This window comes from Podarcis melisellensis, assembly GCF_964234715.1.
Source record: "Podarcis melisellensis genome assembly, chromosome: 13".
NCBI lineage: Eukaryota > Metazoa > Chordata > Lepidosauria > Squamata > Lacertidae > Podarcis > Podarcis melisellensis.
This window is the reverse complement of record NC_138545.1, coordinates 32,194,302-32,217,302: the sequence shown is the minus strand read 5'-3', so window position 1 is coordinate 32,217,302 and position 23,001 is coordinate 32,194,302. Positions and strand designations below refer to the sequence as shown.

General features: G+C 44.6%; 1 protein-coding gene and 1 long non-coding RNA gene across 7 annotated transcripts in view; one reads left to right on the top strand and one right to left on the bottom strand.

Moving 5' to 3' along the window:
* Positions 1–19,935, bottom strand: LOC309355158. Its single transcript, XR_014162444.1, has 3 exons — positions 19,815–19,935; positions 19,025–19,092; positions 1–684 (listed from the first exon to the last, which is right to left on the bottom strand). It is a non-coding gene; the product is annotated as an uncharacterized lncRNA (long non-coding RNA).
* The window catches only part of MLLT6 (MLLT6, PHD finger containing), an 87,804-nt gene continuing 65,732 nt past the window's right edge, over positions 930–23,001 (top strand). For 4 of the 6 annotated variants that reach the window (XM_081885578.1, XM_081885576.1, XM_081885577.1 and 1 more), the window contains exons 1-2: positions 930–1,659; positions 19,855–19,934. In XM_081885578.1, the coding sequence (XP_081741704.1) occupies positions 1,551–1,659; positions 19,855–19,934 (189 nt within the window). In that variant the 5' untranslated portion in view covers positions 930–1,550. The remainder of the gene's footprint in view (positions 1,660–19,854; positions 19,935–23,001) is intronic. The other 2 variants (XM_081885575.1, XM_081885579.1) reach the window with 1 other exon arrangement.

Below are 23,001 nucleotides of genomic sequence, written 5' to 3'. Positions count from 1 at the left end.
TCCAGGTGTCCTTTTTATTGTGCTTTCAGGATGAGTTGTGCTCGTGATCCTGTATTCAGTGCTGCTTCAGTGCCTGCAGAAGTTTCAGGTGGAAAATACAGTTGTGTTTCAAATCGGCGCACGACCCGCAACCTCCTCCTGAAATCCTGTAACTTTTTATACCTCTTAGGGTCTCTCTTGACTGTGTTTTTTCGTGGGGGTTTTTTGGGGTGGGTGTATTCTGCGACATGTCACTGACATGGTAATAGTGCATTAGTTTATACTGGGCCGTCCACACAACGTTCCATTTCATTAGCTGTACTGCAACGTGTCTCCAAAATTATTGCATTATTGCCGCCTGGCATTTGCGCTATAGCATAACAAAACCTATAAACCAGAAGAACATTTGCAGTATTAAAAAGTTGCAGAATTTCAGTAAGGATAAGCGCAGCTTGGGAACGAAGCATTTGTATGTCCACCTCTCAACTTTTGCGGGCACAAACAATCCTGAAAGATGGCTTATGTATAACCGCCCCAATATCAGAATGAGCTTGAATCATCAGTGAACGCACACTAATAAAAGGATGTCTGGAGGACAAGTTTCAGTATATATAGCGATAGGTTTCAAAATCCACACGCTCCTCTTGTTGTTGGGGGGTCCACTTCTCCTCACTGGCCGAAGGGTGGCGCTGGCGGAACCCTTATCTGTCAAAAGAAGGCAACGTTACAGATAATAGGATTTAAGGGGGTGGTGGGAGATATTCCTCCTTTTTTTCCCTTTTGGTCCTTTGCTTGCCTGATCGCTCCATATTGAACAACGACCAAAAGAAAAAGAAAAAAGAAAAGGGGGAAAAAGAAGGGAGGGTGGAAATGTTGCTCGTGCACTTCAGATGCCAGATCCGTTCCCCTGGATGAAGAGAAAGGAAAGGAAGAAAAGGCGGTGGTGGCGGGGGTGGGTGGGGGACCCCGAACACTTCAATAATTGCAAAAGGGAGCTGCTGGCGGGGGTGGGGAGGAAGGAAGCAGAAAAAATACCTCCCTCCCAAGTGAGGCAGCTGTTCCTGAACCTAAGACTTTGCAAGCGCGTGGAGCCATGATTGCTGGGTTGTGGGCTGTGTGCCGCCAAGGCGACGTTTTGTGCGTGTGTGCGTGAGTCTAGCGTGTGTGCATGCGTGTGTGTGAGTGAGTGTGTGTGTTTGTGTGTATGACTAGCAACCGCGTCTGCTTCAGCTCAAGCAATGCCGCCGATCTCTCGTTTGCAAATAACAATGTGGCATTTTTGTCCTGCGGGGAGGCTCCGGAGTCCCCTTCTTTTTTTCCCTCCGCCGTCCTAGCAAGATTGTTGTCTCTGAAAGGCGGATCGGAGAAAGAGAGAGAGAGAGCGCGCTGGGGAGGGAAGGTGGGGTGGGGGGGAGAGGAGGGAGAGAAACAAACCCGGAGATTATAAAAGAAGGAAGAAAAGGACGAGGAGTGACTGCGTGTTTGGAAACAACAACATCACCCATCACCCCCAACGACAACAAACAGGAGGGTAGTAGGAGGAAACCAGCTCAGAAGAAACTTATGGAAGAATGAAGGAGATGGTGGGTGGCTGCTGCGTTTGTTCCGATGAGCGGGGCTGGGCTGAAAACCCCCTGGTGTACTGTGATGGGCATGGCTGTAACGTGGCGGTGCATCAAGGTAAGACCCCCCCCTTCACCAATCCCTCCGTATTGACACCTTTTCCATCCCTCCTTCCCTCCTTACGCCTCTCTTTCCTTCCCTCCCTCCCTCCCCAGCCAAGCCCCACTTTGCATCTTAACTCTTTGCCAGACTAGATGCATATATCTATATAAATCTATGTGCGCGTATATATCTATAGCTCTGGCGATGGAGTCAACAGAGAGAGAGATGTGGTGTAATTTCCCCTCCATTCATCTCAAGCCTTTGCAAAGCTTTGAGCAAATAATAATAACGATATTAATAATAATAATAATAAAAGATGTTTAGGCATGGAGTTGCAAAAAAGAAAAGAAAAACGGGTGGGAGGATTTTAAGTGTGCGTCGTTGTTATTCATAGTAAGTAGTGTGATTTCTATTGTTCTGTATAACGGTATTCTTGACAGGGCCTTCTTGGGGAGGGGGATGCAGAAGCGCAACCTTAGGAAGAAAGGGGGGGGGTCGGAGCTGTGTCTGTATCGCTGGGAGGGCAGGTTTCTTTTAATTCTGCTAGTGCCGGGAGGGGGGCAGATCTTAGGCTTCCCCTCCTCTCACTGATGTGTGTGTGTGTTTATCGCTTTGTTGTTGTTTTTTATTTATTTATGCGTTTTTAATTGCACCGGCCTATAAAGGGATGTGTGTGTGAGAGAGAGAGAAAGAGGGAGATCTAAAACAGCAGCAGAGACAGAAAGGTTAGACGGGGGTGGGCGGCTTGTTGTGTGCATGTTTGTATTTGTATTATTATATTATTTGACGTAGCTTCAGAAGAATCGTATGGCCGTGACCTCTGACGGTCTCCCTCAGCTTCCTTCCGGATTAGCAGGGGTGCTATTATTAGCCACCCTGCTGTCACTTTTTTTTTTTGGTTGTGTATGTGCGTGTAGAAGGGGTGCTCTAGCCTGCAGTTTCAAGGTAAGCTAGGGAAGGGGGGATAATGTATACCAGAGAGAGATGGAGCAGAATTTGGGGGACATCCCTTCTCTGCAAAATAACACATTTGAGCAAGGAAAACAGTGTGTGTGGTTTGTGTGCCTCCGGGCTACTATTCTGTCTCTTAGTAGATCATTAACACTGGAAACAGAAGGGCAAGGAGGAATCACCTCAGCTGCACCCAGCCCCACAGATCTAGGGCTGGTGCTGAGCCTGGCGTTATCTTTTCCAACAGGGCTTTGCTTTCTAAAATAAATGAAAGTAAAAGAACGACCAACCGTTGTGGGAACATCACAAGCTCCCTTATACCGAGTCAGGGCATTGGTCCATCTAGAAAGTGTTGTCAACATTGTACTATCAACACTGTATGGGCAGCTAGTCTTTGCCACCTGTACTGGGAAGATGCCAGGAATTGAACCTGGAACCTTCGGATGCTCTACCGCTAAGACACAGCACTTAGGCTTACCCCACAGGTCCCCTGTCTCTGATCCCTAATCCGAGATGCATGGAAGCTGCCTGTGGTTATTCCGTAGTGCGGAGGAAAGGCACTCTGTCCATGCTCACAAGCGCTGTCTTCGCACATCAAAAGCCATGTGTTTATAGACAGGATTTTGAGCTTTGATGGAAGTTGAGCTTCTTTACCATGACATACTGAGCTACTGGTGTGTTTCATGTTTTATCCTGTTCCAATGAGTGGTAGCTAATTCGGAGCAGACCCATTGAAATCAACGAACTTAAGTAACTTAGGCACCATATTAATAACACCAGATGTTACCCAGTGTGTTTTGCTTTTATATAAATTTTACACAGCTGGTTTTATTTCTAGTGGCTTTGAATGACCGAAAAGTAGGAAATAATTATGTTTTGTTTATCTATCTATCTGTATAGGTAATTAATTAATATATAATTAATATTTTATTTTTTATTTTTTAATCCTGCCTAAGCATTTAAATTCTATGCAGCAGTTTAACATGTTTCCAAGCTGAGTCTTGGTTTTGAAGATAGTTTTTGGGACTCCGTTTTACATTTAGTCTTATAATGAAATCCCATTCGTTCGCTAGCTTTGATGCTGCCTCTCGAATCACCTGCCCATTAAAAACAATTCCTGCACATAAGCAAGTGAGGAAAGGCACCTTGCGAAAGGGAAACTGGTGAAGGGTTGCAAAAAAAGTTAGCCAAATCAGCAAAGGATTGTAGCTCAGGGATAGAGCCTGCCTTGTAAATAAGCCCACAAAGTTAGTAGCCTGCAACAAAATTCAGTTGGCCGCTAGTAACCTGCATTTCCATGCTGGTTACAGAGGAAGGAAGCCCCCTCCATCAAAGTCTACAAGGGGTAGGGGGCTACTAAAGCAAACAGTCCAACCCCTGCCTTCTGCCATGGTGGCTTACAGAGGAGGGATGGATTGACCCTTTTCTTCTCTGCCAGCCTATGCACTTGCCTTCATGGAATTTCATTCATTCGCCTGGTTGGATTTCCTGATCACCCATGGCTACCAAGCAAATGGTTAAATACAAAGCTGCGTGGACCAAATGCTTTGAGTGGACCAAGTTAGTCCCAGGCATCTCTAAGACTGGGATGGATTCCTACCTGAGATGCTGGAGAACAGCTACCAATCAAGGTAGATAGCATTGAGCTTGATGGGCCAATGGTCTGATTTGTTATTAAGCAGCTTCCTGTGTTCTTACCTCGAAAGTTGTTGGGAAGGGCACAGCACCTGAGCCCAGTTTCCCCAAAGGATAGCTACCTTGCCCTTGGTCCTTTCCTGAGAAATCTGTGACAGCAGCTCTGTCAACAAGGACTCTTTCAGGAAGACTTAACAGTTGATACAACTGTTTGCTAAATCCTAGACCAAAAAAGCAACTAGGCTGCAATCTGTAAATACGTTCTGTGTATATTCTGGTCTGGTCAAGGGACGGACGCCGATGTAAGCATTATGCTGTTGTGCACAGGGAGTCAGAGATGCATTGTCTTGAATGCATGAAAAGGAAATAAACAACAATCTGACTTTTAGAAGACATTGGAAGGGAAGTTTTTATAGGGAAGTTTTTTAATGTTTGATGTTTTATTGTGGTTTATAATTGGTCAGAAGCTGCCCAGAGTGGCTGGGGCAACCCAATCAGATGGGCAGCATATTAATAAATAATAATAGTAATAACAACAACAACAACAACAATCTTGTCCACGCCCTGTCCATAGGAAGGGCGTATGGTGGGGCAGAATCCTACTCACTGACAGGAATGCTTTGCTAGCCAATAAGAAATACATTGCCTGGTTTAGGAAAAGCCAGTTAATGGTCTGTGGCCTGCTTTTGGTCTCCATAACTATTTCATCTAGCCAAATTGTATGGTTAAAAAATGTCCATAGTTACTCTCATAAGGTAAATAAAAATAGAAATAGATTTTAGAAGGAGGAAGAAAAAGACAATGTGTAGTACAGTGATTAAACTTTGGGGACTAGAACTCAGAGCTTCACCTGACCATGAAGTTCACAGTTTGGTCATCGAATATGAAGCAAGTTTTACAAAATATTAATAGTTGTTACATTTTTGTTTAATATAAGGCAGGCTTGCTTACTTTGTATGACCAGAACAAGAAGCTGTTTATTATTGAGGCTAATATAGGCTTCCTCAAACTCTGCCCTCCATATGTTTTTTTGGCCTACAACTCCCATCATCCCTAGCTAGTAGGACCAGTGGTCAGGGATGATGGGGATTGTAGTCTCAGAACATCTGGAGGGCCGAGTTTGAGGAAGCCTGGGCTAATACACAACTACTGTACAAAGGAAAATTAAAGTAAACACAAGAACAAGCTAAAGGGTGGAGTCTTTGCTCCTCCAACCCATAATAACTGGAGACAATATTTAACTGTATAGTTACCAATTGCTACTACTACTACTACTATGATATCACAACTTTCAAGAAATTGCACCAACTGTCTTCCAGTAGACATGGACGAAGATATAGCTCACGCGAAAAGCAAGGTGCACCTTTCAGATATCACAATAACTTCTGAACAGCTGTGGAATGGTTTGTTTGCTTTTGCTATGATAAACTCCCCATGATGCTGTTACAGTGAACAATTAAGACTGCACACAATATTCCTTTCTTGGAGCGTTTAGGGGATTTCCTAGTAAGGCTAGAAGATAGATGCTCTGCCTTATGCAAACAGTTTTGGGGGATTTTGCATGTAGGGGAAGGAACAGGGCTAAGGCACTTCAAAAATTTGCTTCCTCACATCAAAAGGTTCAACAAGCATTTCCTTTTTTATTTTTTCTTTGCTTGTCAAGCCTCAGCTCTAATTGTTCATTAGGTCATCTCAGTTCGCAGAGTTGGTGAACATCAGGGAAAGGAAAAGCCTGTTTGCAGCGGTGAGAGCGACTTCAGATGTCAAGTGTGCGTTTACCTCTGTGTCCTTGGGCAGCTGCTGGGGCTCCAGCTGGACTCTGGCAGGACCCACTGGCAATGCCTGTCCCGGGACACAACTATTTTTTCCTAGCCTAGCACTCCAGGTCTAGCCAGCACATACATTTTCCCTGCTCTGGGGTATCATTGGAGATTGAAATGAAGGCTTGACCCAGCTATCCAGAGCACCAGGTTAAACCCATCAGGGCCCACTGACAGGGGAGCCCACTAGAGACCACTTTCCCTGGGCTTCCCTTAAACCTGGAGCCAGCCCTCGTATGTGTGACCCCTTTGTGTTTCCTTCCACGTACCAGACTGCACACGATTATTCCTCAGGACCAAAGTAGATCTGATGGGGATTGCCACGCTTGTTTATTCATAGGTTTGCCCCATTAAAATTTGAAATGGGGATGGATTTTTTTATATATATAAAGAGAGGCTTAGATGTGAGACATTTAAACAGCAAATGTAGTTTGTTTGTTTATATTAAAGGTAGAGGTAAAGGGACCCCTGACCATTAGGTCCAGTCGCGGACGACTCTGGGGTTGCGGCGCTCATCTCGCTTTATTGGCCGAGGGAGCCGGCGTACAGCTTCCGGGTCATGGGGCCAGCATGACTAAGCCGCTTCTGGCGAACCAGAGCAGCGCACGGAAATGCCGTTTACCTTCCCGCCGGAGCGGTACCTATTTATCTACTTGCACTTTGACGTGCTTTCAAACTACTAGGTTGGCAGGAGAAGGGACCAAGCAATGGGAGCTCACCCCGTCGCGGGGATTTGAACCGCCGACCTTCTGATCGCCAAGTCCTAGGCTCAGTGGTTTAACCCACAGAGCCACCCGTGTCCCCTTTGTTTATATTATCAATGCTATTAATTGCATTTATATCTTACCTTTCCCCCAAGGAGCTCAGGGTTCCCCCACTTCATCTCCACAACAACCTTGTGAGGTTGGTTAGGCTGTGAGACGGTGGTGATTGGCCAAAGATCACCCAATGAGCTTTGTGGCTGTGTGTGGACTTGAACCCAGATCTCCCAAGTCCTAGTCTAACACTCTTAACCACTACACCACACTAGTTGCTTGTATTATGTCTAGGCTGGGTCTCAGGAGCACCCATAGCTCAGGCCATCTCTTTGGTGTGCTACACTGAGCTACTGTTGGTGGAACAATTTAATCTATATATGTAGCACAAATCACCTCATTTTTTAATAAAGGGTAGCATTATAGATCTTATATAAGACAGCAACCATCACAAATGCTCATACGCAACACTGTTTTTAGTGCAATATAAGTTTGAATCTAGTTGATAATGGACCTTTGACCTTCGCTTAGCCTTCCATAATCTCTCTGGAATGCCCCACCTCCCAAAATTTTCATGTTTCTATGTATTTGGTAGCATATGAAATGTTTTGTGTGAAGTGGTCCGTAGTGTCATGGAAAGCATAGAGGACACAGCAGTCAAGAAGCTAAACAACAACTTTGTTGTGTTTGTGGAAGAAAAACAGAGCAGTTGTCTGAAACACTTGACTCCACCTAGTGACTAAACTGTATAATGATACTATCCACACAGAGACAGGACAAAGATGGGAAAGAAGTCAGGGGGTTGTTAAACCAGAACTGGGGCAGAACTTGAAGGCTATAAGAGACAGTTGCAGCAGCCCAGTGAGGAAGGCCTGGCCTGTGAGGGACTTAATGTCTGGCTAATTTAGCAGCATCTTCCAGGCCAGGAGGTTGAGCGTGGCAGCCAGAGCACCTGAGAACTAAAGGAGAACAGAAATATGTATGCCTTTGCTCTATAACTCTAGTCTATTTTATGGTGTTTGTAATGTAGTGTTAGGTGCCTCAAAGGCTTCAGTTAACAGGCAGGTTATAAATACTCTCAACTACATAAATAATAATGTAAAAGAACAGGTGCCTCTTTTCCAGCAGCGACAGTATAAGGCTCTATGGCCTACTTTGCCAACTCTGTTTGCGCCATCTTCCGTGGGCTGGAGGCTGGGATAGGGTAAATTTGCCAGCTACAAGTGGATTTTGGGAATGTGATGCACTGACTGAGGCTGTCCACAAAGTATGTGACCAGACCCTCCAAGTGTCCCTATTTTCCAGGGACAGTCCTGGATTTACAGAAGCCGTCCCAGTTTCTGATTTGATCCCGGAATGTCCTGCTTTTCCTTAGGATGTCCCTATTTATATCAGAAATGTTGGAGGGTATGGAATTATGTGACACCCCCCCCCCGAGCCAGAGAAATTAGTAACTATACAACCTTTAGAAGACACCTGAAGGCAGCCTGGTATAGGGAAGTTTTTAATGTTTAATTACTTATTATGTTTTTATATATGCTGGAAGCCGCCCAGAGTGGCTGGGGCAGCCCAGTTAGATGTGTGGGGTATAATATTATATTAAGGACATCACTATTTTCATCGGAGAAATGTTTGAGGGTATGTGTGACAACTAAATGTTAAAGAAAAGAGAACACCACTCTTGTACTTTCCTCTCCCCATAGCATGTCACACATGATATTGTGCATGCCTCTGGCATAATTTTTTATATATTTAGTTTTTTCTGGAGCTAAGACTTATTCCATTGAAATTAAAAGGCCCAAGTTAGTCACATTCATTATTTTCCATGGGTCTACTCAGAGCAGGACTAACATTCTTCACAACCTAATAATTTCCGAGTCTTTCAATGTAATCCTATGCACATCTACTTGGAAGAAAATCTTATTTGAGTTTGTAACTTTCTCCCAGGTAAATGTGTATAAAATTCCAGGCTGAAAAACATGATTCTTAGAGAGGGCAGCATGTGAATATTCATTTGTCACATCACCCAAATGTGCATTCCAATAATGAATATGTTTAGCCCGTTTTGATTGACACATTTCATTTCTGATGTAAAAAGTCACAAGAAAGGACTGAAAGTGCATTATAAGAAACACAGCTGCACTTCACAAGCAAGTCAGGCTCTCTCTCCCCCCCCCCTTTTTATTGTTACATTACCCTCATTCCCTGATAAACTGGTGTTCTGTTTCATGCATAAATTTAAAATTTATTAATCAGGCAGCCCAATACAGGTTGTTGCCAAACAGAAACGTACAAGCATATATACAGAAGAATTAAACATAAGAAACAAACACTTGACCTTTACAAAAATTAAATGTAGATCGAAAAGCAGAACCTTAAATACACAAGGGAATCTTCCTGCATAAAAGATAGCAAACAGGTACAGACAGTAAACAGGACATGGGAACAGGAGGCCAAGGGATGTGGAGCTGAGAACAGGCAAAGATTAAGCCAAGTGGAAAGTCATGCGAACACAGGGGGTCATGGGAAAAGCAAGCACATCTGCCTGCTGGCACTAAGAAACTATGTGCTGTGATTATGCTCGATAAGCAAATGCATGGGCTGATGTCAGGTTTCAAACCGTATTCCTTTCCTCATTTGTCACAAGCAAGCAGGAAGGGCGGTAGCTCAGCGGCCGTAGAGCACCAGCTCAGCATGCCTTGGCTCCCAGGTTAAACCCTTGGCCTCTCCAGATCAGGCTGGGAAAAATTCCCATCTTAACTCCAGAGAGTTGCAGCCTGCCAGTGTGGACAATATTGAGCTGGAATGGAGAGAGTATGAGGCCTCACTGAGAGTATGTTCCTCACTGTTGCCATTTTGCTGCCCCTGCCTACCTCTTTTATTTGTGGCATCTTTTATGAAAGCCCCTGATTAAATTGTCAAATTAGACATGTACACATGTCCCTATTTTCTGGGCAAGATTCGTGGTTTCCTGTTATGAGACCGGAAATTCCATGTATCTGGAAATCTTCCTTCCTTCCTTACCCGTATAAACAGCATTTAAGCCATTATGGACAAATTAGACAATTGGCTTTTTGACAGAAGCCGGCACCAAACCTATTAGTGCTCCCTACAATCTCATATTAGTCCTTTAAAATGGGCAGTTGGCCACATTTGTTGTGTATGACTCAGTTGGAACCGTGCTTGTTTCGTAAGTGCAGGATTTGGGTGCTGTGTGAAGAATACGGTAGTTTTTTCACCTGAGAAGCCGCTAGTCCTTAGCACTGAGAAAACAGCCTTGATAATCTGGGCATTGCCTGCTAAGATTGCAAAAGCTGGAGCGTGAGGCTGAGCGGGACTTCCAGCAGGGAGAACCTTGATGAGATATTTCCTTTGGATTGTTAAGGAAGGTTGTTTAAGGTCAGAAACCAGCTCCTCCCTCCCCCTCCCCTCAAAATATTTGCCGAAGAAATAAGTGCTTTGTCTACAATGAATGGGTGGGCATGACTTGTTAACTGATAAAAGAATTTTTGGCTTATTAATCATCTGCCTTTTAGCCAGTGAATGGAGGAAAGAAATTTCAATACATTTGTATTTTGCCAAGCACTCAGTATAGGTGTCTTGTTAAGTTTCTGACATACTGATTGAAGTGTAAGGTAACTTACAATTAAGTCTACAAAAGCTAATATTCATTGTTAGAAAAGCTTTCTTTAGTACGTCCTTTTTCCTCTTCCTATTATAGAAAACATGCCATAACCAATAAGAGTCTGTAGGTGGAAAAAAAATGGCCCCTATAGATTAATCAGGTAAAGCTTTAGTTGATAAATCTGCTAATGAAACTGATGGATCAGGCTTTCAGGGCTAACATATTTCTCATATGCTCCAAATATGTGATGTCATGGTTAGAGTGTTGGACAAGGACCAGGGAGACCCAGGTACCAATTATTTGGTAATAATAAGATAAGCACTGCTGGATTCGGCCAAAGCCCATCTAGTCCAACATTCTGTTCTTACAGTGGACAACCAGATGTTTATCCTTGTAGGGAAGCTATAAGCCATTGATGGCCTTCTCCTCTATGAATTTGTCTAATCTTCTTTCGAAACCTTCCATGTTGGTGGCCATTATGACTTCTGGAGGGAGAGAACTCCATAGTTTAACTGTGTGTTGTGTGATGAAGTTCTTTATTTTGTCTGTCCTAAATTTTCATTGGATGTGTCCCCCGGAGAGGGAGAAATTTTTCGCTATCCACTTTTCCAAACCACGCATGTTGAAGTTCAGTCTAGATGACCCCAGGCACATCGCTTAGGAGGAGAAACTGGGAAGGCTCTTGGAAGGATGGATGGGATATGTTTGCGCATAGGCAAGTCTCGTTGTTTTCAGTGAACTTACTCCAGGTATTTGTGTCCAAGATTGCAGCCTGCTGTTGTTTAGTCGTTTAGTCGTGTCCGACTCTTCGTGACCCCATGGACCAGAGCACGCCAGGCACTTCTGTCTTCCACTGCCTCCCGCAGTTTGGTCAGACTCATGTTTGTAGCTTCGAAGACACTATCCAACCATCTCGTCCTCTGTCGTCCCCTTCTCCTTGTGCCCTCCATCTTTCCCAACATCAGGGTCTTTTCCAGGGAGTCTTCTCTTCTCATGAGGTGGCCAAAGTATTGGAGCCTCAGCTTCACGATCTGTCCTTCCAGTGAGCACTCAGGGCTGATTTCCTTAAGAATGGATCGGTTTGTTCTTCTTGCAGTCCATGGGACTCTCAAGAGTCTCCTCCAGCACCATAATTCAAAAGCATCAATTCTTCGGCGATCTGCCTTCTTTTAGGTTGCAGCCTAAATATCCCCATTTATCAGGGCCAGACGCAGCTTTCTGGGTTTTGTTCCAGATAAATTGCAGCTCCATGCTTTGCCTTTTGGGATGCCTTGTTGCAATGTTGTTCACATGAGATGCCAGACTCTGAGACATCGTCCATCAATGCTCAGCTATCGCCCTGGGGTTTTGACAGCTTAAATATCTGGGAGTAGTATAGCAACAGTGCTGTATACATCTTGCCCTTAGTACACAGTCATGTTAATGAATATGAATGAACATTTAAAGGCGGGAGCTGCCAGGCTTCAAACTTGAAGGGTATATTTTATTTCTCAGTCCTGAGGCTTACCAACCAGAATCAGGCAGAAAATAGAGATTCGGGGTAGACAGAATGACATACCATTAGGAGTAAGAGGCAGTGTACCCAAAGCACCTGTTCAGTCCAGGAGGGGTTTTTAAAGTACCAGGACTGAGCTTTTACACATAAATCCGCTCCTAGCTTTCTGTTAACCTTTCTTCATTTCAGTAGCCTAATTTAGATTTTTTGAAAAGCATTGTTGTTGCTGCTGCTGTATTGTTAAATAAATAGACCCAGAAATCCTTGCTGACCCTATTGCAAATCATGTAGGGATCTCCCAGCACACCTGAATTTGCCCTCTACCCATTCCTGCATCCATCCATCCATCCAGGTAGATAGATTTCATCCTCACCTTTCCTCCAATGAGCTCAAGGCGATGCACACGGTTCTTTCCACCCTGTTTTATCCTCACAACAACCCTGTGAGGCAGGTCAGGCTGAGAGATGATGACTGGCCCAAGGTCACCCAGTGAGCTTCATGACTGAGTAAGGGATCTGAGCACAAGTCTCTCAAGTCCTGGTCCAACATTCTAACCTGGAGCAGGCAACCTGTGGCCCTGCAAATGTTGTTGAACTACATTTCCCATCACCCCTGACCATTCGCTATGCTGCCTGCGGCTGAGGAGATCAACGAGCAAAGGGAGCACATGTTCCCTTTTTCCTGTTCTAGTATTTCTTTAAAGGAACATATATCCCTCCTCTTAAAACCAGCACAGGACAGGCTGTGGCAGAGTAAACGGAAACAGCAGACTGGCCTTCAGCGATTTGTAATGATGGTGCTGGCAGAACCTTGAGCAGTGATCCTTGTTATGAGCAAGGGGAATTACAAGTATGTCCCTGTTTCCATTTGTGAAACATGGGAGGGTATGATGATTTGCAGACAGGATCGTTGTCACTTAACCGAAGTCAGAGATGGAGTGTCCAGGAATACTGAACTACCTACGGGCACTGTTTTGAGTTGGTGAAAAGAGAAGCTTATTGTCAGGTCTGTCACAGAGCAGGGGCAAGCGGTTGGTCCTCAGTTGCATTATTCAGGGCAAGACAGTCCTCTGCTTTGCTACTCCATCACACTACCTCCTCTCCAATACATTTGCAGTGGTACCTTGGTGCTCAAACTTAATCTGTTCCAGAATTCCGTTCCAAAACCAAAGCATTCCAAAACCAAGGCGTGCTTTCCCATAGAAAATGGATTAATCCGTTCCAGACTTTTAAAAACAACCCCTAAAACAGCAATTTAACATGAATTTCTCTATCTAATGAGACCATCGATCCATAAAATGAAAGCAAAAAAGAATGTACTACAGTCACACAATCAATCAATCAATCAATCAGTATCTGTACTGGATTCTTCCACACAGTCACAAAAACAAAACAAAAAAAGAGCCGCAAAAAACAAAAACGCAAAATACTGTATCACTGTTGAAACAGCTGTCCTAGGTCTGTAGCCCTGCCTTGTCTTCCAAGGCCAGAATGGAGAGCGCCCCCCTCCAGCCCAAGATGCCACCACGAGGGCTGTTGGGGGTGCAGTACAATAGCGCCCATCCCAACTGTGGTTCCCAAGCCTCCCCTATGCCGGCTGAGAGAAGGGGAAAGGGGGCAAGGCCGCTGGCAAAGTGTCATAGCCTCCCCCCCCCCAACAAAGCAGCCCAGAAGATTTTTTTCCTTTCCCCACTACATTTTAAAGGTGTGGCTTATATTCGGGTGCGTCTTATATTCGGGCCAATACAGTAAATATATTAAATAAAATTAAAGTAAGATCCACTGTGTTCAGTGGGACTTACACCCTGGTACGTATGCCTAGGATTGTAGCCCAAGCATACGAGTTTGAAGAGCACAATAAATGAAAACAATACAGTGGTGCCTTGGTTCTCAAACGCCTTGGTACTCAAACAACTTGGAACCCAAACACTGCAAACCGGAAGTAGGTGTTTTGGTTTGCAAACATTTTTTGGAAGCCGAGCGCGCTCCGTTTTGATTGTTACACTTCACTTTTGAGTGCCACACTGAGGTCTGTCTGTTTTTGCTATTTACTGTATCATAAAACCCAAGCATCACCTTAAAATGCTTGATGAAAGTCTTAGCGATGCACCTAAAGTTCAGCAAGGAGGGTGTCTGTCTAAGTTCAAGGTGGGAAGGAGTTCCACAAGCTTGGGCCCACTACACTCAATGCATACAGACATAGGACTGTGCTGTAAAGGTAAAGGGACCCCTGACCATTAGGTCCAGTCATGGCCGGCTCTGGGGTTGCAGCGCTCATCTCGCTTTATTGGCCGAGGGAGCTGGCGTACAGCTTCCGGGTCATGTGGCCAGCATGACTAAGCTGCTTCTGGCGAACCAGAGCAGCGCACGGAAACACCGTTTACCTTCCCGCTGGAGCAGTACCTATTTATCTACTTGCACTTTGACGTGCTTTCGAACTGCTAGGTTGGCAGGAGCAGGGACTGAGCAACGGGAGCTCACCCCATTGCGGGGATTCGAACCGCCGAACTTCTGATTGGCAAGTCCTAGGCTCTGTGGTTTAACCCACAGCGCCACCCGCATCCCACTAAAAAAAAAACTTTATACTAAAAAAGTTCATCCATAGATAGTGCAGTGGTATAGCACTATGATTTGCAACACTGCACTGGTGCATTTGATCCTATGAGCTTTCTAAAAGAAATAAAACAACTCTGCAGATCACATTGTGAGAACATTTATAAGTGGGTCCTTCTGTATTCATTTTAATGTACTGCCAATTTGAAGCTGTCTCTTGATGCTGAGTGCTTACAGTGCCTATCTCTTAAATGGGACAAAAATGAATCCACTTCGCTGCTCCAGGCGAGCAGGATATCACACAGGCGAGCAGGATATCACACAGATGTCCACCAGGTTGAAAAAGAGTTCTCTGTGGTTCAGAAGACCACCTAACAAACCTATTACTTTGTTTGGAAAACTGGAGGGGAAAGCTAAGGTGTTCAATTAATTTGAACTTTAGGAACACGGTTAAGCATGCTTCATAGGACTGAAGCATTTGTGGCAAAGGAAGGAGGAAGAGAGGCCCTGGGCTTTAGAAACATCAGTGTCATGGAAAGGAAATTCTGCCTGAGTGAGAAGCCAGCTTCTTAAGTTCTTTGGCACAAGTTCTGTGTATGTAGATGAATAATGAGATGCTCAGTTCTCTGCCCTAGTAACCAAAAAGGTACAGTCGCTGGAGGATTGCTTCCATGTAGCATTCTTAGTTTCAGTAAACAGAGAGGGAGGTGGCAAAAGATAGGAAGTCTGTCAGTTCCAGAATCTAATTATGCCAGTCTTCAGTTCTCCACATTGCCGCATCAATTTAGGAATAATTTTTAAAAGTCCTCATGAACATTCATCAGCATTTTGGTGCAAATTTCTCACCATATACACATTTTTGTATGCCATTTTGCTGAAGCTACACATTTTTGCAAAGCAATTTCGCAGTATATAACGCATTCTTGTATGCTTGCTTTCACTATTATATGCACTTTTATGCATACTTTACCCCAGTTTTTGTACACATTACATGGCTGGAGACCTGTACTGCAAAAATGGGAGAAGTGTGACTTTCGAAGGTTTGCTGCATTTCAGTTTGTATACTGTTTTAGAAAGAGCAAATTAGGTAGGTTTGCCTTTAAATGTGAATCAAATCAAGTTTCCTCACACACACACACACCCCATCCATAGTGGCGGCACTTGCAAAACGTTATTTGACTTATTTGGCTTTATTTCAACATGATGCTAAGGCACATCCTGTGCAATCATTCTGCATTGTCAGAAATTGCATTCTAATCTCTGCAGCCATGGTGTGAGTCAAGCAAATGTGCTTGTATTGAGTGAATTTGGCTACAGTATTTTGCTTTGCTTCAGGAAAGGGCCAAAGTACTCGGCAGGACATTGAGCCCTTCATCGTGACTGCTGGGAATACTCGCTTAATTTAAGCCAGAGCGCAATTTAGGGAGGGCAGCCAGGGACAGACCCACAAACACACTCTCTCACATGTTTCAGATCACGTGGACCAATATCTCTTGGCCAGCTTTGCTGGTTCTGCACTCTGAATGACTATTCATATAAACAGCGAAGTGTACTTGTGCTCTAAGTATGCATGCCAATTACCAAAGTCACAAACCCTTCTTCTGAAAAAGAAATGAAAGAGTAAATCTCTGGCAGCAGTGCTATAATTATTATGGGGAATAAAAAGAGTCACCGCATCACATGTTCTTAAAATAAACAGCCTTTTTTGTGGTAACTTACAGTGCAATTCTGTAAGCGTCTGTTCATAAGTAAGCCCATCTGAATCCAATTGGACTTAAGCTATGTATAGGATTGCACCCTTAGTCTTAAATATATCCAAAAGAGGAGCTTTCAAGCTTGTGGACAAACTCTCTTTCTCTGCCTCCCTCCCTCTCCTACTAATACTTACGTGAAATAGTTCTCCTGAATGTCAGTGCTAATCTCTGGGTGACTTGAAGCTGTACTCAAAGAGAAAAGACCGACTGGGCATGCACAGAGTGTTTTCTTCTCTCTGTTGTGTAACTGCAGCTGGTGCCATTCAGTATTTATCCAGTCACCTGAAGATTAGCTTTCAGAACAGAAACCAAGATGCCCAGACTGCCCTGAACATCTCTCATGTTACATAAAGCTGTAAATTCCACAAAGACCTTTTGTTTTTGATAAGCAAAGTTTTAAAATAGCAATGCAAATATATAGATAGATGAGAGATGAGAGATAGATAGATAGATGATAGATATTCATTTGCAATGTTGATGTACTTTTATCAATTGCATTTTCCCTCATTTATAAGTTCGTATGCTTTCTTTCCTGCCCCTATCCTTTGTTCTCTTCCTTGCCTACGTAACATATTCCTTTCATCTCTTCCTTGAAACAGGAAGGAATATAAACAGGAAGGGATTTTAATACAATTTCTCAGTGGTGCTGGATTATTCTTGCCTCTCCTGCTAAAGTGGGACCGAAGACCGTTTCATCTGCCAGAGCTCTTATATATAGCTCTCTGTTTTCCATACTTGTCTGGACTCCTGGGCTCTTTTTGGGGAGTTGGCCTTTCCCTCCTGATTTCAATACGTCATCTTATTTATTTATTTTTAAAACCCACAACAACCTTCTTTTGGCTCGTTACGTTTTGAGCCATAGATAGAGGCATGGAAGAAACCTGTACATTTACATCTGGCCTGGGTTGTTGTAGGCTGTTGTCCAACAACACCAGGTCTGCCAAAGTGTTGCAAATCACAAGGAGAGAGTGATTTATGCTCTAGCCCCCAGCTCCCTTTCCTCACTCCTTTTTTTTTTTTTTGCTGAATTACACCAAAAATTACATCTAGATAGACCTGCATTCTGTGACCAACTTTTGGGAAGCTTACAGGTATGGAGTTTCTCCCCTTCGTGTTTTGTTTCCAGCATCTAGTATTCAGAGTTTATAGATTTCATTATAAACCCTTCCTGCTGCTCAAACTCAAGATACTGTTCCCACCACAGGATTCTGTGTAGCAGTTCCAAAGAACACAATAAAACAGTCCTCATAACCTCTAGCTCTAGGGTGGGGAAACTTTCTCAGCCTAGGGGCCACATTCCACCATAGGCAGCCTTATGAGGGCCAATGGTGGCTGGAACAATGGCTTATAACGCATACCTTTGCACAGTAGGCTGTATTCCAGCTTCTCACAAGTCAGAGATTTTTACACACACACACACACACACCTCCTGGAGAGCAAGAAGCAGTGAGAAGAGGTGGAGGGTGGTGGTGGTGGGAGCCTTCTTCGTGTTGGTGCCCTGCCTGTGGAATTCCCTCCCCAGGAAGGCTTGCTTGTCACCAACAGAGTTGTACTTTCAGAATGAGACCAGGGTGTTCCTTTATTCTCCTGGCATTTTGACTTTTTGGGGGGTGGGTGGGTGAGAGGGGTGAGCTGCTGCTGCAGCAGCTTTGCGTGTTTTCATTTGCATTGTATTTTCTGTATTGCACTTTTAGTTTTTTAAGATCTCATGGCAAACTGCCTTGAAAGCGTGCCTGAATGCTCATGTTTATAGAGAGTTTGCAACCCATGTTTATTGGTAGGAATGATGTCTTTGGCTTGTCTGCTTCGGGAACCACAACGCCTTACAGTTCAATCCTAGGCATGTCTATGCAGTAGGAATTACACATAAACTTCCAGGTACATGTGTATAGCAGCCTTCCCCAACCTGGTGCCCTCCAGATGTTTTGGGCTACAGGTGATTCCCAACTACCTCTCTATTGAGCACACATCCTGATTTTTCTACGGGGAGATTAGATGACATTGACTATTTATTCAGCATTCATTTCGATGTGTTTGCGGGAAGGTTGGAGCAAGCGTTACCTCACACTTTCCAACGCATTTCCACTGTCAGTCGAAAACTCTGCTCTCTTGGGGAAGCAGGTTTGTTATGTGAGATTTCGCAAGCAACTCTGATTTATAGAATTGTAGAGTTGAAAGGGACCGCAAAGGATACTCTGGTCCAGCCCCCTCCAATGCAGGAATCTGTGCAATCTGAATTTGCTGGCCTGTTATTGAATCCTGCATGAAAACAGTAATAATCTGGAAGCACCCTACAAATGTGGCCCGTGGTGAGGGATGATAGGTGCTGTAGGACCCAGCCCTGCTTGGTCCCAAGTCTCGAGGCAGTGTAACACATTCATTGTGCCACTCTATCCCTGCCTCCTCAGAAGTAAGCCTCGCCAAAATCAGGAAAGGGTGAATAGAATTGGAGACTGAAGTATTCTTCCACATTTCTAAGCAAATCCTTGGCAACAAAAAAATACTTCTAAAGCAGGGTTTCCCAAACTTGGGTCTCCAGCTGTTTTGGGACTACAGTTCCCATCATCCCTGACCACTGACCTTGCTAGCTAGGGATGATGGGAGTTGTAGTCCAGAAAACTTGGAGAGACCCAAGTTTGGGAAACTGTGTTCTAAAACTTGTTATCAAAATTGTTTCTCAATGGTTAAGTTCAGTAATTTGAAGCTGAGTGGGAGCAGCTGCTTTTAAGTTCAGATACTTTTATCCATGAGCACCTTCTTCAAATGAATACTTTTCCTTAAGTTACCTCTTACCTTTTTAAGCACTGTGCCAGGTTCAAAGAGTTTCCCCCCACAGGATCACTTAGCTGACAGAAACGTCCCTAAAAGCAGCAGATTTTATTCTTCAGGTGGAAGGTCTTAAAACTTAGGCAGGCAAATCAGTGCTCCCAATGGGGCCGTGTACTGGTAACCCTACCTTGCTACAGCTATAGAGCTCAAATCTAAAGTCTGGTTGTAGGACCTTAGAGCTGAGCTGCCTTTTTAAGATGAAGGTTGTCAACAAACCGAGGACTCGCTGAGGGGTAGATTTTTTTTTTGAGGGGAAGGGGACACTGCTTTGAACTAGCAAGCTCAGGTCTGCTCTCAATTTGCCTTAATTGACAATAACTTTTTGGAAACGCTACTCATAACAAAAGAAAAGGCAGGCAACTACGTACTTTGTGGAGCTTAGCTTTGCAGAGTGCTCCTTCCAAAACAGGGAGAATTGGCAGATTTGCAGCCTGGTAGGCCTGCACAACTTATGAACCCACCAAGCTGAATGGAGCCACTAGCTCAAGTTGTGGCCTGCCAACTGCTTGAAAGCCTCCTGTTTTGTGGTGTGGGCAGGCCACAAAAAACCAGAAGTTTTATTGAGCTGTCTTCTGTGACTGGCTGGATGGGTTTGGCTCAGTGCATCACAAGTTGTGGAGGCATATAGCATGAGATTTGAGAAGTCCAGCTGAGCCTCTAAGAGACTGAATAAGGGGGGAAAGGTTGTGTTGGAGGGGACCAGCCCAAATTTGCAGCTGGAATAGGAGCTTCTAAACATACGCACAGTACATACCCGCACATTTCACTCTTTGTATTTTCCTCTTCCCTCACAGCGTGCTATGGAATTGTTCAGGTTCCCACTGGACCGTGGTTTTGTCGAAAATGTGAATCCCAAGAAAGAGCCGCCCGGGTGGTGAGTATGTCAGAAGAATTGCCCTGTGCTGGGTCAGGCCCAAGTTCCATTTAGCCCAGCATCCTGTTACCGACAGTGATCAGCCAGGTGTGTCTGTGAAGCTCACAGAAATAGAACATAAAGGCAGCAGCCTGCTTAAGTTGTCATCTGGAATGTTGAGGTAGATTGCCTCTGAAGGTGGAGGCTGAGGCCAGTGAGCACTAGGCAACTAAATGGTTAGCACTGGTGCCTACATAATTTGCCAGTTTCTTCACACCTATGCAGACCTGGTTCTAGGGTCACTATCTGAGGTGGGCACAGAAGTAGCACTCCCTGTCTGTATTTATTTATTTTTTACCTCATGTGACCCCCTGTACTGCAGGAGCACCTATATTTCACTCTCTAGCTCTATACATTGAGTGGCTATTATTCTAAACAACAACAACAACAATGACTTTATATGTGCTAGGGGGTGTTTAAAATTTCTGCGGTGCCCTGTGTGAGGCCAAAATTCAGGGCCCCTCCCACCTCTCGCCTTCCATTCTGCTTATTTCACTACATCATAGCTGTGTTTTTAAAAGGGGACAAATAGTCTTTCCTTTTTTTCCTTTGGTCATTTAATTTTGCACATCCCCAATAATGTCCCTCCCACCCTTAGAGTTGCCAACTTTTTCCATTGGCTTTTGCTCTTGTGGCTTTGATCTGCATACATGAGTAGATAGCATGTAAATGCATCTCTCCATGCTGTGAAAAGCTTCAATTTCCCCAAATGAAATGGATATTAAAGGCACAGGAGTAGCACAGGATTTTTTTTTAAAAATCGGGTGGCAGCTGTATCCACTGTCATAGGAGGAGGGGCAGGCCTAGCGGAGGCTGGTTCATTAGGGCAAATGGGGGAGGGGCTGCCCCACCAGCTTCATTCTCTCCTCAGTCTGCCCCCTGCTTGCCTGACTAACAAGCAGCCCCAGGGGTGGCACTACCTGTCAGCTTAATTCTCCTTAATCTTAGTGTTGTCCTCTTAGGGAGGAGAGCAGGGAAGATGGTGGCTTTACCTGACCTGAGCGCTGGCTCCATCTGCTGTTTAGGGTCCCTACACACTACCCCAGGCATAGGCAAACTCCGGCCCTCCAGATGTTTGGGACTACAACTCCCATCACCCCTGACCACTGGTCCTGTTAGCTAGGGATGATGGGGATTGTAGTCCCAAACATCTGGAGGGCTGGGGGTTGCCTATGCCTGCTCTACCCCATCAGTTTTGGTGGGCAGCCACTGCTGCCTAGACCATTGACCACGTTGGCAGGTGATGATGGGAGTTTTAGTCTATTCACACCTGGGGACCTAAGGCTGAAGAACACTGGGGTCAGAAGACACCAAAGTCAGGAAGCTGGATAAGAACTTTATTGTCTCCCTTAAAGAAAAACAGAACAGCCCACAAGGGCAACCAACCCAGCTACAAATCAAGGTTATTTGGGTTCCAGTTCTCCAAATATTATAGCACCAAGGGCAAAAGATCCCTGTGTTGCACGAGGATTGGAGTAGATGACCCCCCCCCCTGTGGTCCCTTCCAACTCTATGATTCTTTGATAAGAAACACCTGACTCCACCCGGCTACAACTAAGTCCAGTGCCACCTAGTGACTAAACTATATAACGACACTGTCTGTGCACCCTGAAATGGCAACCTCAGTGGCCACCTTGAAGTTTGATGCCCTCTGCTAGGAATTTGAGACGCTGTTTCCTCCCAAGCCTGTCAGAAAGGCTCCCAATGGGAAAACCCCCTGAATAGGAGCAAATGTCAGTTGGGTTTTCTCCAGGTTGATGTTTGCTGTTATTTAGCGTCAGAGAGTGGGTCTTCCAGGGGAAAGCAGTGGGGCAAAACTGCTCAGACTCCTTTCTCAAAAACACAGTGTAAGCGAAATAGTTCCCCGTAGACTCATGTTTTCTAGACACAAGACAAGCCCCAGTGTGGATGAGATGAGCCCTGAGCTATTGTGGCAGAGCGGGCATAACTGCTGCTTCTGTTTGGAAGGGTGAAAATAAGACTGCTCTGTTTGTTATACTTGCTGGGGCGACTTCCCATTTCCCCCAGTTCAGTGGAGCCTTGCGAGGTGCAGCAACTGAGCTTGGAAGGAACAGATGCACACAGACAAGGCATCCTGTGGCTCAGATTTCTTCTGAGTAAATAAAAATTGGTTCCATCTGCTGCTTGTCACATGACTAAGTAACGTGATCCACACACCATTGTTGATGAGATTTTGTTTTGTTTTGTTTTTTGGGATGAAGCATTAGTTAAATGATAAGGTGCCCTGGAGGGATTTTGATTAAACATACATTGGGTGGAGGAACAGAGTGTGTGGCTCAGGTAATCCTAATGCAAGAGCAATCTGATGTCCACCTGAGAGCCTGTTCCGACAGTTGTGGGAGGTCTCTCCTTTTTTTGCTTCATTAACCTATGTAGCTGTTATTTGGTGCCTCAGACTTACTGCATTCCATTCACGGGTAGGCAAACTTAGGCCCAGGGGCAGGATTCGGCCCAATCGCCTTCTAAATCCGGCCCGCGGACAGTCCAGGAATCAGCATGTTTTTACATGAGTATAATGTGTATTTTTATTTAAAATGCATCTCTGGCTTATTTGTGGGGCATAGTAATTTGTTCATTCCCCCCCCATATAGTCCGGCCCCCCACAAGGTCTGAGGGACAGTGGACCGGCCCCCTGCTGATAAAGTTTGCTGACCCCTGGCCTAGCTTATGGAGAGAGGTTTTAACAGTGTTTGCACATGCTAGATCTGATGTATATAGATTTGTGTAAAAAAGCTGACATTATGTGTAATCACTTCCGATGTTCTTGCAAAGCTTGATTCATTATCAAAGTGCTCTCTCACTCTCTCTCTCTCTGTGTATACTTAAAAACAAAAAACCCTGAGAAGCTTTCATGTCTTTGAGTGAGTACAGAAGTACATAATTTAAGCACCAAGCCTTTTGTACAAGTTCACTAACCACATGTTCTTTTTAGATGTATCATATTCTTTCCTAGACTGAGGTTGCGGGAAATCAGTTCTGTGTATTTGTAGCGCTGTGTTGAATGGCT